We start from the raw sequence: 16094 nt of genomic DNA on the forward strand, positions 1-16094 counted from the left end.
AGAACTCCATGTCACTGAAAGGGAGAGATATCAATATTCGGTCCGGAACAGAGCTGGAGAAGGGGGTGGCTGACAAAGCCAAGCCAACTGGGCAGAGCACAGCCTTCACTCTGTCTCTCATATTCACACACCTAATCAGTGGGATACTCATTATTCTGGGCATCTGTTCCCCATCCCACTTGGCCTCTCCTTCCCCCCACATTCAGTACTGAATGTGAACAAACTTCTTAACTGAAGTTTGGTCAGTTCTAAGATCTTTCTAATACTGGAGCTCTGGCTTCAGTTTCCAATGTGATAACTACAAGCCAAGTTCTTAGTCAGCTTGCGCTTGTGTGTATTAATTATATGGTCTGGAGGTTTTAATCCCATCCCCCCCTCCCCCCCTTTTTTTATCGTGTATAAAATGCCCAGCAGCAATACCACTCATTTATGGCATATATAAACCTACTGACTATTGAGCTGCTTTTTTTGCTGTATCTGTTTGTGATACTTTCATTGTATTCTTCAACCACCACATCTCAGTGCCAGCCAGTTCTGAAGGCTTTAGAAATGAAAAACTGTTGCCACCATGGCTGTGTAGCCCAGGAACTGCCTGTGCGGAGGTCAACTGCCCTGCTCTGCGGCGAGAGCTTGTGCTGCTGTGTGCTGGGGCACCCATGGACTGTGGAGCCCGAAGTGGAGCAGCGGAGATGTGGATTCCAGGCTTCTGTTCAGGGAAGCAGCCTCTGGCAGAGGGAACAGCAAAATGCTGGTTTCTCCCCGCCTGGAGTGTCCCCTCTGTAGGCTGGAAGATGATTTGCTTCTGGGAAGATATGTTACAACCTCAAGGTCCAGAGCAAGCCACGGTACCTCCAATGTAGAGCGGTGTGTTGAGGCTGACTGAAGACTGCTTCTGGAGTTTTCCCAGACTCTTGGGAGTCCCCTTGTCCACCACCAGGTTCAGAGTCTGATTCAGCATCACGAGCTCCACGCTATGAAACTGCCCATCGTTCACTGTTTCCACGCTAAAAGTGAAAAAGAGAATTAGATGGTGTTAATAATGAACAGCCTCTCTCCTGCGCCGTCCTGTGTCCCGCTACTACACCTCGCAAGGCACAGCTCCCATTCCACGCTCCTTCACAGTCACTGTGTTCTCAAGGTTTCCTCTAGTGTGAGCCTCCAAGGTACGAATCTAAACAGCACTGATGCAGGCATAAATACCACCGTGCAGGCAGTGCCTCCACATACACAACACTCGAGAAGACAGCAACCAGGAGAGCAGCTACTGCCGTTGTGCTTCCCAGGGCAGGAAACCCAGTGTGCAGCTACAGGACATCTTGGCTTTGGTGACAAAATGACTGACAATGCCCTGTTGCGTGCTCTCAGGCACAGCTTGCCACCCTCTGCCACACCGCCCATGTTGCAGGCTGTATCACTGAAATGATTCCCTCTTGCATAGTTACACTCTGAGCGTTTCCCAGGGCAGGGGGGCTACAGCTTGGGCAGGAGACTGTGGGGGCCACCGAAACCAGCAATCCCTGAAGTATCTTGTAAGCACATGCTGAGGTGTAAGGAGGGGCTGAGCTTCTTAAAGCCAAAGAAGGAATTCAGGAGGTTTTGGCTTACAAATGTCTGGGGTACTCTGATCAACAAAAGGATGCTGGAGAGGGACTCTTCATCAGGGACTGTACTGATAGGACAAGGGGTGATGGGTTCAGAGTGAAACAGGGGAAGTTCAGGTTGGAGATAAGGCAGAAGCTGTTCCCTGTGAGGGTGCTGAGGCGCTGGCACAGGGTGCCCAGAGAAGCTGTGGCTGCCCCATCCCTGGCAGTGCTCAAGGCCAGGTTGGACACAGGGGCTTGGAGCAAGCTGCTCCAGTGGAAGGGGTCCCTGCCCGTGGCAGGGGTTGGAGCTGGACGAGCTTTAAGGTCCTTTCCAACCCAAACCGTTCCAGGATTCTGCAGTTATAGGTGTGATGGGACTTGTCCACTGCTGTAGAGGTAATTGAATGGTGCAGCCTCTGCTCCAGGCACATGCAAACACCAGTGCATAATGAGGATGTAATAGCAGTAGCAGTCACAGCAGGAATTAGCCTGTGGGCTATGTAAACTGCCCACACACAGAGTGCTGCCAACACACCTTCAGCCTGGCCTGCGAGCACCCTCTGCCAAATGCCTCCCAGCAGCTGGGTGGTGGTTCTGTAACACATGGGTAGAGACAGAAAGCACCAAATGTGGGATTTAGGCATCCTGAGATCCTGCTTAACTAACAATACGGATTTGGATCACTGCACAAGTGGTAAATACCATATTAAAATGCAAAAGGTTAGTATTAAGAATGGGTTTCTGTTTATTCCAGTGGCCCGTAAGCTCAGCATCGTCTCAGTAAGCTGCAAAGTCACAGGTCAGGTTCTGTTGGGGTGCTCTGTAAAGCTCCAGCACAGATGTCTCAGCTATTTTCCCTGCTTTTCTTTTCCTATCAGTGAGAGGAACAGGCACACTTAAGGAGTCACGCATCTCTAGGGATGAAACAACCTTTAAGATGTGTCTACCTCTTAACCTAGATGACACACTGCCCCTCTGTAGTGCCCAGTCCTGCATAACTGGTGTGTAAAGCTGTTGTAGCATGTGAATAGGCCCTCAACTTCAGAAACAAATTACACGACATGGAATTTACTGGAATTCAGTTGTTTCTGGAAGAAGTCTCATTTTTCTAGTGTTTTTCAGTAGACCTGACACATCCAATTATACATGAGCAATGTCAGGCAGTGAGGCAGCTCCACAGGCGTTTCTGAGGGCGTGCTTGTCTAAGAGTGCGCTGCTATTCCAGATCTGAGCTAACAGTGCTGCTGTCCCCACAGGTTTGGGGACAGATCATGAGCACAAATGCCTTTAAAGGGCTACAGAAGACTGCACAAGTTATAAGCTGACGGCAGTGTGTGAGCACCCTCACTGTGCGGCTTCACACACCCGAGGCCAGCTCTGTCACAGGAGGGGAAAGCTCAGCTGGACAAACTGCAGGACAGTGGCTGCTGCCCGTCCTCAGGCTGTTGAGGGACCCCGGGGGCCCGGCCTCGGAAGCCTGGAGCTGCTGGTGCCGTGTGAAGTGTTTTCAGGTGACCTTGCACAAAATCCAGGGCAGCGACCCTGCAGACAGCCTGGCTCGGGGCGCAGCTCTGCCGGGCGCTGCAGGCACGGAACTGTGTGGCCGTGGCAGGGGGCTGAGGACTGACCCACTGCCCAGGGTGACACAGCGGGCGTCACCACCGCACGCTGCAGGGCCCACACCTCCTGCAGGATGCTTCGTGGACTGACAACTCGAATGAGTTTGGGAACAGCCAGTCCAGACACTCTGTTTGGATATTCCTGAACCCTGGTAAGTATCTGCCGTGTTACATGGAACAGCTGTGGGAGGGCAGTGCGCCGACGGGTGATCCCTGTGTGCTCCCTGCGTATCCAGCACTGTGTTGCAATGCTAAATTCATAGGAGTGAAGTAATTCCAGCTGAAAGGTGCGAGATAAGTGGAAAAGCCTATTTGTGACTGTTGGTCTGTGCAGAAGCGCCAGTGGAAGGATGAAGCACAGCCAAACCCCACCAGTGTGTGAGCTGAGCACTGCAGAGGGGGATGGATGTGTGCAACAGGGAGCCCTTCCTGCTGGGATCGAGAGCTGAAGCTCACACACAGAACTCCATCGTTATCTGCAGAGGGCCAAGCTGTGACCATGTGTCAAAAGACAACACTATCATGTCTGGCAGCGCTGGCTCTTCCCAAGGCCAGGATTTCACTGGCATTCATCTCCCACTCCTCCACAGCATGTGTGTTTCCCAGATTATGCCTCGACCAACAGGCAAAGACAAGTGTGTGTGTCCCGATGGTAGCAGCCACCCCACATGAGGCCCCAGCCTGTCACTATCCCCACAGTGGGGGTTGTGCTGGGGAGGAGCAGGTACACGTGCAGGGGTGTTAGTTCTGACTCTTTTAACTCGGAGTTGCAACAGTCTGTGCCTGGTCTCCGAGAAACAAAGTGATTTACAGCCATCACCCACAGTGCGGGTTTGTAAGGCCGATAAAGTCCAAGCAGGCAAAGCACTCATTTCCTTTCCAAGACAACACAAAGATATGATAGAAAAGCTGAACGTGGACAGCCAGGATGGCAGAGACTCCCCAGCCAGGAGACACTTGTGTCACCGCACTTCTGGCTGTTGCTGACAGAAAGACGCTCAGATGCCTTTGGATTTTGACAGAGGAGACAACACTGGGGGAGAAACCAGTGCTGAGAGAGATGCTACATGAACTCTCCTTGGAGCCTCCTCTGCAGCCAGGCCTTTAGGAGACTCGGCAATCGTCTGAGACAGTTGGAGACAGTGGCTTGGCTGGAGATGAAGGGAGGAAAGCCACAGACGCTGAGCAGTGCATCACCAGGCAGCTCACAGCACAAACTGCTGCGCCTGGCTGGATTTCCAGGGGGCCTCTTCCTGACCCAGCTCTCTGCAAGGGGTTTGTTGAAGTCTTGCTGGGGATCAGGTGGTGTCACGGAGCCCTTCCTCCTGCAGCACCCTGAGGTGTGTAAATACCTGCTTCCGAGGAGAGGACTGAACATGTCCATCAGCAATCTGTGTGCGGTGCCAGGGGCTGCGGGGTGACCTGATGGGTTGTGACTCAACAGGTTGTGATCCAATGGGCTGTGACCCAATGGGCTATGACTTGATGTGCTGTGACCCGATAGGTTGTGACCCAGCGGCTGTGACCTGATGGGCTGTGACCTGATGGGCTGTGACCTGATGCGCTGTCACTCGATGGGCTGTGACCCGATGTGCTGTGACCCGATGGGCTGTAACCTGATGGGCTGTGACCCGATGGGCTGTGACCTGATACACTGTGACCCGATGAGTGTAACCCCATGGGCTGTGACCCAATGGGCTGTGACCTGATACACTGTGGCCCGGCGGCTGTGACCCCATGGGCTGTGACCTGATACACTGTGGCCCGATGGGTGTAACCCCATGGGCTGTAACCCCATGGGCTGTGACCCCATGGGCTGTGATCCAATGGGCTGTGACCTGATACACTGTGGCCCGATGGGCTGTAACCCCATGGGCTGTGACCCCATGGGCTGTGACCTGATACACTGTGGCCCGATGGGCTGTAACCCCATGCGCTGTAACCCCATGGGCTGTGACCCCGTGCGCTGTGACCCGGCGGCTGTGACCGGGCGCACTGCGGGGCTCCGCCGCGGGGCGCGGCGCGGCGGGCGGGCAGCAGGGGGCGGTACAGCACCGCGGACGGGCGCGGGCCAGGCTCGCTGCTCACCGGTTACAGCAGCACCCGCGCGCCCGGCCAAGGCCCCGCGGAGGGGCTTTGCTGCCCCACGGGGCAGGCAAACAGCAAAGGCGGGGAGGGAGAACGGGGCTGAAGGGAGAAGCTAAACGGCTGCTGGGTGTGAACCGGCGGCTCCTCCCGGGGCACCGAGTCCTGGCCCTGGAGAGATCTCCAAGCTGTTAAAAAAGGGGGAAACACCGGCATTTTAGCCAGGTTTCAGCTGCAGTGTGTTGGGCCAGCACCTCTGGATAGTGTATAGTTGACAGCACAGACCTGTCAAAAAAAGGGAGGAATTACGGCTGAAGTGTAAGCAAGGACTTTCAGGAATTTCATAATTAAACTTGCTAATGTAAGTACGTGCTGAAAGGAATCAGGCGGCCAGTTCTGTATTTACACAGCACGGGAAGACTTCAGGCCCCAAAGCTGCCCCCAGAGCAGGCTGGTGGGGACCCGCTTTGCCAGGCACAGTGCCGACAGCACCTCCACGAGTCCCGCGGCCAGCCGGGTCCCGGGGAGCCGCTGAGTTCAGCTCGCTCCCGGCTGTAACCAGGTCCGGTCCCTGACGGGCCGTGTGCGGCGGGCAGGGATGCACGGCACGGCCAGCGCCGGTCCCACACCGCCCGGCCGGGGCAGAGCTGCCGCTCCCCAGCCAGCGGCACCCTCACCCTTCTCCTCGTACCTCCGAGAGCCCAGGTGAGCGTCCGCCACAACCTCACCTTCCCCAGCGTTAGCCTCGCCGCGGGCCGGCTGGGGCCACCCAACAGAGGAAAGCGGTGCGGGTGTGCGGACAGCCCCGCTCCGCCGGACGGCCCCCGGTGCTCCTGCTCCCTCCGCGCCCGGGGGCAAGCTCGGAGCTGCCCTCGCTGGGAGAGGCCCCTGCGGAGAGCTCGGCAGGAGGCTCCTTCAGGGCCCCGGTCGCAGGGAGCTCCCCCGCCCGAGCAGCTCCAGCAGGGAGAGCCACGGACCCATCCATGCACAGGGGCCAGGACGTGGCCTCTGCTGGGGGCTCAGGCTCCAGAACACGAAGCAATGAATGCGAAGGGATGTGTATTCAACACAAAAGGCCGGGCAGTGCATGAAAGAACTGATTCCCGCTCTCATTTTTGATCTGTTTCACTTCTGTTTTCTTCCCCCTCTACCCCTGCCCCAAGCACACACAGCCGTTATCAACACTGACGCCCCGTGCTCCAGTACCCATGAGGGATTTCGAGCTGAGCCACTATAAATATGCTAGTGAACAGAAATGCATTAAAGGCTTAAAGCATTCAGTTTGAACTTGTGAAAATCAGGGTTCGGGGTTATTTTGTTTCACTGACAGACACCTTCAGCGCAGACAGCAGAGAACAGCAGGGCAAGGAAGTGAAAAGCAAAAATAGCTTTAAGTACCACAGCAAACCATGTCACTGAGGAAACGTAAGTATTAGTTATGCAAATGAGGACATCAGTTCATTAGCTACAGTCTCCAGATTTTCCTGACCTCTCTCTTAATGGGGACATGCCTTATCTGAAGCACGGAACAAAGCAAACACAACTGACTGGGGAGTGAAGGCCGAGGGGGACACTGAACTTATCTGACCTGTGGAAGCATCTGCAGTAGAAGGGAAGGAGCAAAAACACATGTCTGAAAGAGCTCAAGGAGCTTGCAACATGTGGGGAGACCACGCACTGGAGAAGAGGTACCAGAATCCAGGAACACAGGGTGAGAGACGCAGGGAACCTCATGGAGATGTCAGCAATGTGGGAGCTGTGACGCTCACACCGTGCCAGGCTGGCTTCGGGTATCAGCACTGATGGGTTTTCACCTTTCCAAGTTACAGTTACCTCCTGCCCTTAGTTCCAGTTATAATCAGTCCTTGGCCTAAAACAGATTTAAACTTCTCCATGGCAACAAAGGCGAAATCGTAACTGGAGCAGTGTTTGTGCTACCTCTCCAGTAACATCACTTCAAGCACTGTCATCTTCAGAAGCCAAAGAAAAAACACACATTGAGAAAAAAAGAATGAAAATGCTAATAAGCACAAGACTCAGGAACTAGGGGGTGAAGGAGATACTAAAGCACTTGAGTTCACTTTCAGCTTAAAATATACTCTCTTTTGTTGTGTTCAGTCCTGTTTCATGTGACTTGAGCATTAGGTCTCCTAGGCTGAGATGTTTTTCCTTGATACCTCCATTTGCTGGGTTTTAAACCTTTTCTCCTCCTTACAACTCTAGACCACCCAAATAAACCACCTTTCTCTTCCTGGTGTTTACAGCCTTTAACCACTGGCAGCTGATTACCGTATCTCCCTTAATGATCGTTTGGCCAGGCCAATGCATATCTAATTTCCAGTCATAATTCAGTTCCTGTAGCACCCCTGCCAACAGTCAAAGTGATTGTATTACAGACCTTCTAAGGGAAAAGCAGGACCTTTTTTATACCCCTGCACCACGCAATTAACACAATCCTGAGCCCTTTCGCTGGGTTATTCAGGAAAGGGTCAGATTCACGGCCAGGGCAAACAGTCCTTGTTCACAGGGAATTCTCACAGTGTCCTGACATGGGAAGATGTCTGACACCTCTCTCCAGCCCTGCTGCTGGGAGCTGATGCTGTGCTGCTCTCCTGCAGCATCACTGTGCCCCTGCAGAGCTGAATGCTTCATTCTGCTAACTGAGAATTTGTTAAACGCAAGTGTAATAGTAGTAAAAATAGCTCCAATGAGCTCCTCAAGCTCAAGGCCTCTCCTAAATGATAGATCACAACATTCCTGCCTTCCCATCTTACTCCACCAGAAGAAGTTCGCACATCACAGCACACAGCACACTGTGGTGCAATGAGCACGTCTGTGCCTGCACTGTAACATGCACCATATAAAATAATAAACCCACTGAGTACAGAGCGTAACAACCATCACCCAAAGATCCTGCAGTGCCACTGGGACTCATTAAATCAGTTTTCCTTAACCAAAATGACACTGCAAACAGCACGGGGGGAGGCAGGGCCCTGCACACACTGCACAGCCCAGCAGGGACAGGACTGAGCAAAGAGGTGACACTGTATGTGTGTGCTTGTGTGGCATACATGGGACTTCGGACAGAACACAGTGCCTGGATTTACTTTTTAGCACCATTATCAAACACTATTTAAACCATCTCTGCAACTCAAGTGGGTATCAAATCTCAGGTTCTGATGAAGAAACATGTCATATCTACAGCTGTATGCCACTCCTTCCACAAAAATAATAGAATCATAGAATGGTTTGTATTGGAAAGGACGTCAGGACCATCCAGTTCCAACCTCCTGGCATGGGCAGGGACACCTTCCACTAGAGAATGTTGCTCTGAGCCCCATCCAACCTGGCCTTGAACACTGCCAGGGATGGGGCAGCCACAGCTTATCTGGGCACCCTGTGCCAGCGCCTCAGCACCCTCACAGGGAAGAGCTTCTGCCTTGGATCTAACCTGAATTTCCCCTGTCTAAGTTTGAACCCATTACCCCTTGTCCTATCACTACAGTCCCTACTGAAGGGTTGCTCTTCAGCATCCTTGTAGCCCCCTTCAGATACTGGAAGGCTGCTATGACGTCTCCACGCAGCTTCTCTTCTCCAGGCTGAACAGCCCCAACTTCCTCAGCCTGTCTTCATACGGGAGGTGCTCCAGCCCCTGATCATCCTCGTGGCCTCCTCTGGACTTGTTCCAGCAGTTCCATGTCCTTTTTATGTTGAGGACACCAGAACTGCATACAATGCTCCAGGTGAGGTCTCACAAGAGCAGAGCAGAGGGGCAGGATCACCTCCTTCGACCTGCTGGTCACGCTCCTTTGGATGCAGCCCAGGATAAAATAAACAAAATCCACTGCTATTTGCCAAGCAGAACAGCCGCTGCCAAGCCCACCTCTTCCAGCAGCACTGGGGCTTGCTGGCAAACACAGAGCTGTGGGGCACGTTTCTGTGCTGGGAGGAAGCACTGAAGTGATTGTGCACAGAACCCTTGGTGCTGGTTCTGCACATATGGCCTCTGCCAGACTCTATCTATTGAATCCAGAGCCTGGTGCTTGGTATAGATGGGATACAGATCCATCACACATGGTACAGATCTACACTCAGTGTAAGTTGTCATGTTTACAAGAAACTTACAGACAGAAAAAACCCAAACATGTTGTATTAGCTTGCTACATGTTGTTGGAAGGGAAACCCCTCACAATTCAAGGCATGAGCCAGTAATTAGTGCATAGGAAGTTTATAAAGTCATTTTGACTATGATTAGGTCTATTCCATCATTGTCTACTACAAGAATACTTTAACCTTTCTCCGGTTCGACCATTATTAACTAACTTTGTCAATATACTATTGGCCTAATGCCCTGTATCAAGGTATTTTCTCACAAGAGCATGCTTCCAATACATAGAAACCAAACTGACTGTTCAGAAGATGGACTCACAGCAGCACCAGCTTCTGACAGCTCAAGCTGCCAGGACCACTCTCCTACTTTAACTGATGCTCTCACTAGAAGAAACAGCGGGGCCATGTCACAGACAGATGAACTACTAGCTCAGCTTATCTGCTGGGGTGGAAGAAATAGTGCTTAATTCCCAATTACTTCTGGTTTGCTTGGGCAGTTTTAAGGCTTGAAGTTAACTGGCTAAAATTCACCCCAGCTACTGACTTTGAGTGAACAGGGAAAACCATTTGTAGTGCAAGTTTCTGCATTCTCAGCAGCAATTTTCTTTTGATAATAGAGCTATATTATTTTTAGTCATAAGTCAAATCACTGTCTAGAACAACTTTTGCCTTCAGCATTCATTTTGACACAAACCCAAGACTACTTTAAACATGAAAACCAGCAGGTACCTGTGAGGTGCTGAGCTACTTCTAGAGTTCAGCAGCCTTTCAAGAGCAATGACTTCTTCCTTCTTGATGCTCCTGGAAACACTTAATTGCATTAAGGGAACAGTTAACAGTCTCCACTGCTAAGTGAAATGTCATCATAACTGGGAAGGATTTGCTTTCCACCGTTGCATGTAATCCCCTGAGGTGTCCAACACTGTCAGGAGAGAGGAGCTGCGCAGGCCCAGTATGCTGTGATGTGAGATTCAAACTAGAGGCCAGACTCAAAGTATTTTAACACATTGATTCATTTTGGGTGTCCCCCTGCTTTTGTTAGTTATGAACTATCCCAAACTCATCACCTCTCGTTTCTTCTTGGGATTACTATTGGCATCTTGCTGACTTCATTATATTTGTATTACTATTCAGTGCTGAAGGAAATCAGCATTGTAATGTTACTGTTCTAAAGTTATATGTACACGTGTGTACTGCACTCCTCTGTGTGACGCTTACTCCAAGGCTGCTGATCAACAAAGCCACCACTGGGGATAGACACAGCATATCTGCCTCAGCTTCCCTCCTGTCCCCTTCAGCTGGAGTTATGGAAGGAACAGCAGGAGCCATGCAGAGGACAGGGTTAGTGACTGTAGTAATAAGGTACACGCCAGCTTTGGGGTCTGCTTTAGAAAACAGTAAGTCAATTCACTTAGCGAAACACAGACTACTGACAGTCTGCTTGTGTGTTGTCTGTGCATGAAAGCCAGCACAGACAGCTTCAGAAGGGATCTGGGAGGAGGAGGGCTGCCTTCTGCCAGGGCCTCTGGTTGGGTCTGCAGCACTATTCTGTTTCTTTTTCTATGATAAAGGTGTAGAAGGCCACATTCCTAATCAAAAGGATACAAAGAACATCTCTACTTTACCTTCACAGTCATGATACAAGTTAATTCAAAGAATGAGTGAGAATGGGATGAAACCCTCTGTGGCACAGGAGCAGCTACTCAGTTGATTACTTTCACTGACTGTGGCATGAGTTCTCCAGAGTTCAGTGATGGGTTCTGAAGGGAAGCCAAAGCCAAGCACCCTACACACATGTGTAAGGTCAGAAATAAAGCTGTGGGGCTGCAGCACAGGGTTTGTGGGTTCTCATTCAGAGAAGAGAATGAGCTGGGAGGAGGTGAGGAGAGATGAGAAACAATCATCCTTGCAAGAGATTCTGAGGAGATTTACAGAGAAAAACATTAATTCAGCTTAACAAGACTTTGCCTGCTGAGTCCTCAGCATCCTGAAGGACACAACTTCTCCCTTCTTAAGCTTCACCTCGGCAGAAAAAAGTTTCTGAATTTCTTGAAAGCAAATATTTGATTCTAAACCTAATGATAAAAGTTAGATGATATTTTAAGGTCCTGGCCTTACATTTTCACTCTCATGAAATCTAGGGAAATGCAGTGCTTGTAGTTTGACAAGAACTCACACACTTGTCTTTTTTTTTGTCCCATTTATATATGCCAGAGCCCTTTATCAAGGCAAAAAATTCAACTGTCCTTTGCCTGGGCTCATGCAAGATGCATAAGTACATTCAAATTTTACAACTTCTGCTGTGCAGGTCAGAGTTTAACACTGCTTTCTTTAATTATCTTTGATGCAAAGTCCCCAAGGAATACCTGAAAAAAATAAGAGTGTGTGAAAGAGCGAATAAAATGAATTGCAAAAATGCAGAATTGTTAAGAACTCAGTGCTGCCTCAGAGAAATCTATGAAAAACAGTCCATCCTGCAGTATCAAACGGACAGGCACAGCACAACTGCAGACCAGGAAGGGATTAGGAAGAAAAGGACCAGTGATGCAGTGAGCTCTGCAAAGAGACTTTTGGTAAAAACTGGGTTTGACAGGCTCTAATAATGTACATCTAATACTGTACATTACATCTAAGAACAACGAATGTCTTCACTCCTCCAGCACATTCCTCCCTACAAGGCAGTGAATTAATGGGGAAGCTTCCCAGGCTTTTCTTGCAGATAAGAGCCTGGAGCACAAATGTGATGGGGAACGGCTGAGGGACCTGGGGGGTTCAGTCTGGAGAAGAGAAGGCTCAGGGGGGACCTGATGGCTCCCTACAAGTGCCTGACAGGAGGATGGAGCCAGCAGGGGCTGGGCTCTGCTCCCAAGGAACAAGGGATGGGACAAGAGGAACCGGCCTCAAGCTGCCCCAGGGCAGGTTTAGATGGAGCTGAGGAACAATTCCTGCCCCAGAGGGTGCTCAGACATTGGAACAGGCTGCCCAGGGCAGGGCTGCAGGCACCGGCCCTGCAAAGTGCTCACACAGCGTGGAGACGAGGCCTCAGTGCCATGGGGCAGGGGTGGCCTTGGCAGTGCTGGGGAACGGGTGGACTGGATGAGCTTAAAGCTGTTTTCTAACCTGACTGATTCTGTGATTCTATGACAAGCACTTGCAACCAAGGAGAGGTGATTACACAAAAATCCCATCTCCCACATCTTTGGCAGGTCTGGAAGTTCTTCCATCACAAAAGCAACTGCTCACCCTCAGCACCAGAAGCAGAGGAGGAGTCCATGAGATCCGAGTAGAATGCCCTTGAGTACTACCAGGGTCAGCTGAGGAGCAGCACGGGCAGGGATATGGGGACATGGGGCTGCACAGTGTGTGCTGCTGGGTGACAGGGAATGGCACAGGCAGCTGCAGATGTTGCTGGGTAAGTGTCTTGTGCTGCTCCACAGCCTGGAGGCAGGAGGGAGAAGGAACCTCACCCCCAGGACCTGCAGCACATGGCTGAAACACTTTATCTGCTTTTTGTGCATTTCTGTACTTCGTGTGCACAGATTTAGTTTGTCATCCCACAGTCATCACATATGGGACAGATACAGGAAGAATTTATGCTCCCTTACTCCAGGCCTTTTGCTTTAACCACAAGAACATCCATCTATGGTGTGCAGAATTAGCAGGACCATGAGAACTGCATGACACAATCTATAAGAGATATTTGTTATGATGTAGAATTCTTGAAAATAGATTAAGGGTACTTTTAAAAGGAATTATAATGTAATTTGGGTGGAGGCTCTACCGAAAGACAAATACAATTAGTTCTTACGTTTTCATGACTGCCTTCTTTCACACTGCTGTCAGGAAGCCTGCATGAAAACATGCTATTTTATACCAATGACATCTGCATCTTGCTCTTTAGCAGATATGACAGTCTGTATGCAACATGGCAATCTGGGAACTCTGGAGGGAATTACATCAGTAGTTTGTGTCAAATTTCTATGTTCCATTTCTATTAGGAAGAATTAATATAGCAGCCAAATCAATATGACTGTATGGTAGCATAAAACCTATGAAAAAAGATAATTTACAAGCAAGATCTTATCTCTGGTTCAAGGAACAGATGCAGGAAAAAAGATTGAAAGTAGGAAGTTGAATACAGTTCAACAGATACCAGTATCAATGGCTGAATGCTGAATTACCCACTCTTTGTTAATCTAAACTTTAAACAATTGGTGCGCGGTGGTAACTGAGAGCAGCACATTCCTCATCAGTTGATGTTTTTGCGATAAGGTGTCATTGTGAAAGATTTACTTTATTTCAAGAACTCACTGTTGGCTCAGTGCTATGTGCCGTCATGGCATGGAAGACTTGACTCTCACCAGTGCAGAAACCAGGTCAGTAAAGCACTCAAGCAACAGTTTTTGGTTCTCATTTGTGCTTCTATAGAGTAATTAAATTGAACGAAAGAAACAGCAAATAGGAATCCTACTTCACAAACAGACCTTCTGTAAGATACCTACTGCGACATCCAGGAACCCGTTATTCTGCAGGTGACCAGCGAGGAGTTCCAATAACAGAGCAGTCAGGAGTTCAATCACTGCATATTCATGCACTAGTATTTCTTTCTAACTTGATGAGAAATGACAATACATTTTAGGCAGTCCTTTCCATTGGACATTTGCTGACCTTTATCTGACTAGAATGAAAGAAAAGCCCAAGGTCAACTTTAACCTTTCTATCCAAACATACCACAGGAATGCATACATGTAAAGCAAATCTGAATGTACAGCAAGTTAATCTTGGTCTTTTCTAGACTAGGTACTGCAGTTCTACTTAAATCTGCTCGAAGGAGCAACAGCAACAGTTCCACTCCAACAGCCCCAGGAAATCTGCCTTCACAGAGTACATGAAATGCATTGCTCTTTCCCAGCACACCTGTAACCTGCTGTTATGCCACATCCCTGCCCTCAGCCTCCTTTTCCAACGTGAGGCCACCCACGGAATACACTGCAGAATAAATTCAGAGCACACACCTCACATCTCTGGTACAGACCTTCCCCTGGCTGTATGCTGAGCAGCTTGCGACAGCTCTGCAGTGTCACACTGTGTACTTGATGTACTTCTGCTGTAGACTGAGAACTACCACCAGGTTCAACCTACACTCTGCTGGCTTCCCACCCTGTCTCACAACAGGTTTTACCTTATCTCTACAGGATATTACCTGCATTAGCCAAGTACTTCACTAATTTTACTGTTCCTAAGTACTATTAATAAATCTAATCATGGGGACTCTGATGAAGCTAATGTGGCTTGCCAATGACTTTCCACATCCCATCATGGGAGTACCTGAATTGCCAGCAAAACATCTCAGTTACAGCACCAGCCCAGGTCAGTGACAGACTCCCTGCAGCTGGAGCTGGCACAGATCCCTCCAGTCAGTGTTTTAAGGCCTCCTCCTCTTTTGGCAGACTTTTCTGAGTTAAAACAAGAGCCAAAGCACTGCTCATCTCTTCCGAGAAGTGGGCCCTTTTGGAGGATAGCAGCACCTGATCCACCCCTCAGAATTAACCTAAGAGTCTTTCAACAGAGCTTCTCAAACAGTCCCCTTTTGATGAGGCTGAGATTTAAATCAAGCACCTAAACAAGACAGCAAGGAGTAGGCAACAGAGCAGAGGAGTATTTTACCAGTGGTGAGACTACGATCAGAATGTTACAGGTTCTCCTGGCAACCTTATTATTGATGAAAATGAAAAATGGCAGAAGTTGAAGAAAAGAGTTCCCCAAATTCTTAAGGCTTAGGTAAAACGCATTGCACTGACTCAGCTGTTTGTTTCATCTAAATGCAAGCTAGGAGGCAATGCAATTAAAAGTACAGCTTAACTCATGGGAGCCAGTACTAGATATAAAAGCACTTTAATTTCCCTGGAGAAAGGCTCTAAACCATCCAGAAGGTATTAGCAACAGAACTTAGAAATGATGGCCAATGCCTGAATAATGAAATGACTGACCACTGGCCAAGCTACTAAAGGAAACGGGGGATTTTCCATTATTTGGTGTTTTCCTGTTGAAACTCGGTGCCAAGCTGGAAGTCATGTCTTAGCCAAACAGACTTTATGCCTTAGCTAGAAGTCAAACAGACTCTACAGAGAGGTCAAACTGGATCCACTCACATCTTCTGCCCTTAAATCCCATGACTGTAAGCAGAGAAGTAGGTTCCCGCCCCCTTCCTCAGCCCTTAAGGAAAACAAGTCTTTTAATCTATTTAGAAGCCCTTTCTGACATTCTTAGCTGCAGTTTTTCTCAATCAGCCTAATCTTTTCCCATCAAGCTCCATGCTAATCCCATTTTGCACCACTCCTTAAACTAACAAAAGATTAGAGTGACATTTCAGAAAGGGCATTGTATTAAGCAGCTTCTTTCCCACCTCAACAGATCACACAGTGCAAAACTAGTGAACAGGCCATTAATCTTATGGTAATGAGGTGTCAGTCTGAATGGAGACCTCCTCCTTGATCAATATGAAGGGCGCAGGAACAATGAGGACACTGCTGCTCACCAGCTCTGGCAACTTTGCCAGAAGGCGGAAGATCCATGAAGTGTTGTTGTGATGATGGCAACAGCTCTTGTCACCACAGTGCTCTGCCCTTGACAATGGAGAGCAAGCATTCACACTGCTCTGCCACCCCCTGCACTGCCCACACATAATGAGCTTTTC

At 49.5% G+C, this 16094-nt stretch overlaps 1 protein-coding gene across 2 annotated transcripts in view; it reads right to left on the reverse strand.

Moving 5' to 3' along the window:
• Positions 1-16094, reverse strand: part of SLIT3 (slit guidance ligand 3) — a 533501-nt gene that overhangs the window by 8411 nt on the left and 508996 nt on the right. For both annotated transcript variants that reach the window (XM_065690971.1, XM_065690970.1), the window contains one exon: positions 850-1004. In XM_065690971.1, the coding sequence (XP_065547043.1) occupies positions 850-1004 (155 nt within the window). The remainder of the gene's footprint in view (positions 1-849; positions 1005-16094) is intronic.

The sequence above is a fragment of the Lathamus discolor genome, chromosome 10, assembly GCF_037157495.1.
Source record: "Lathamus discolor isolate bLatDis1 chromosome 10, bLatDis1.hap1, whole genome shotgun sequence".
Taxonomy (NCBI): domain Eukaryota; kingdom Metazoa; phylum Chordata; class Aves; order Psittaciformes; family Psittacidae; genus Lathamus; species Lathamus discolor.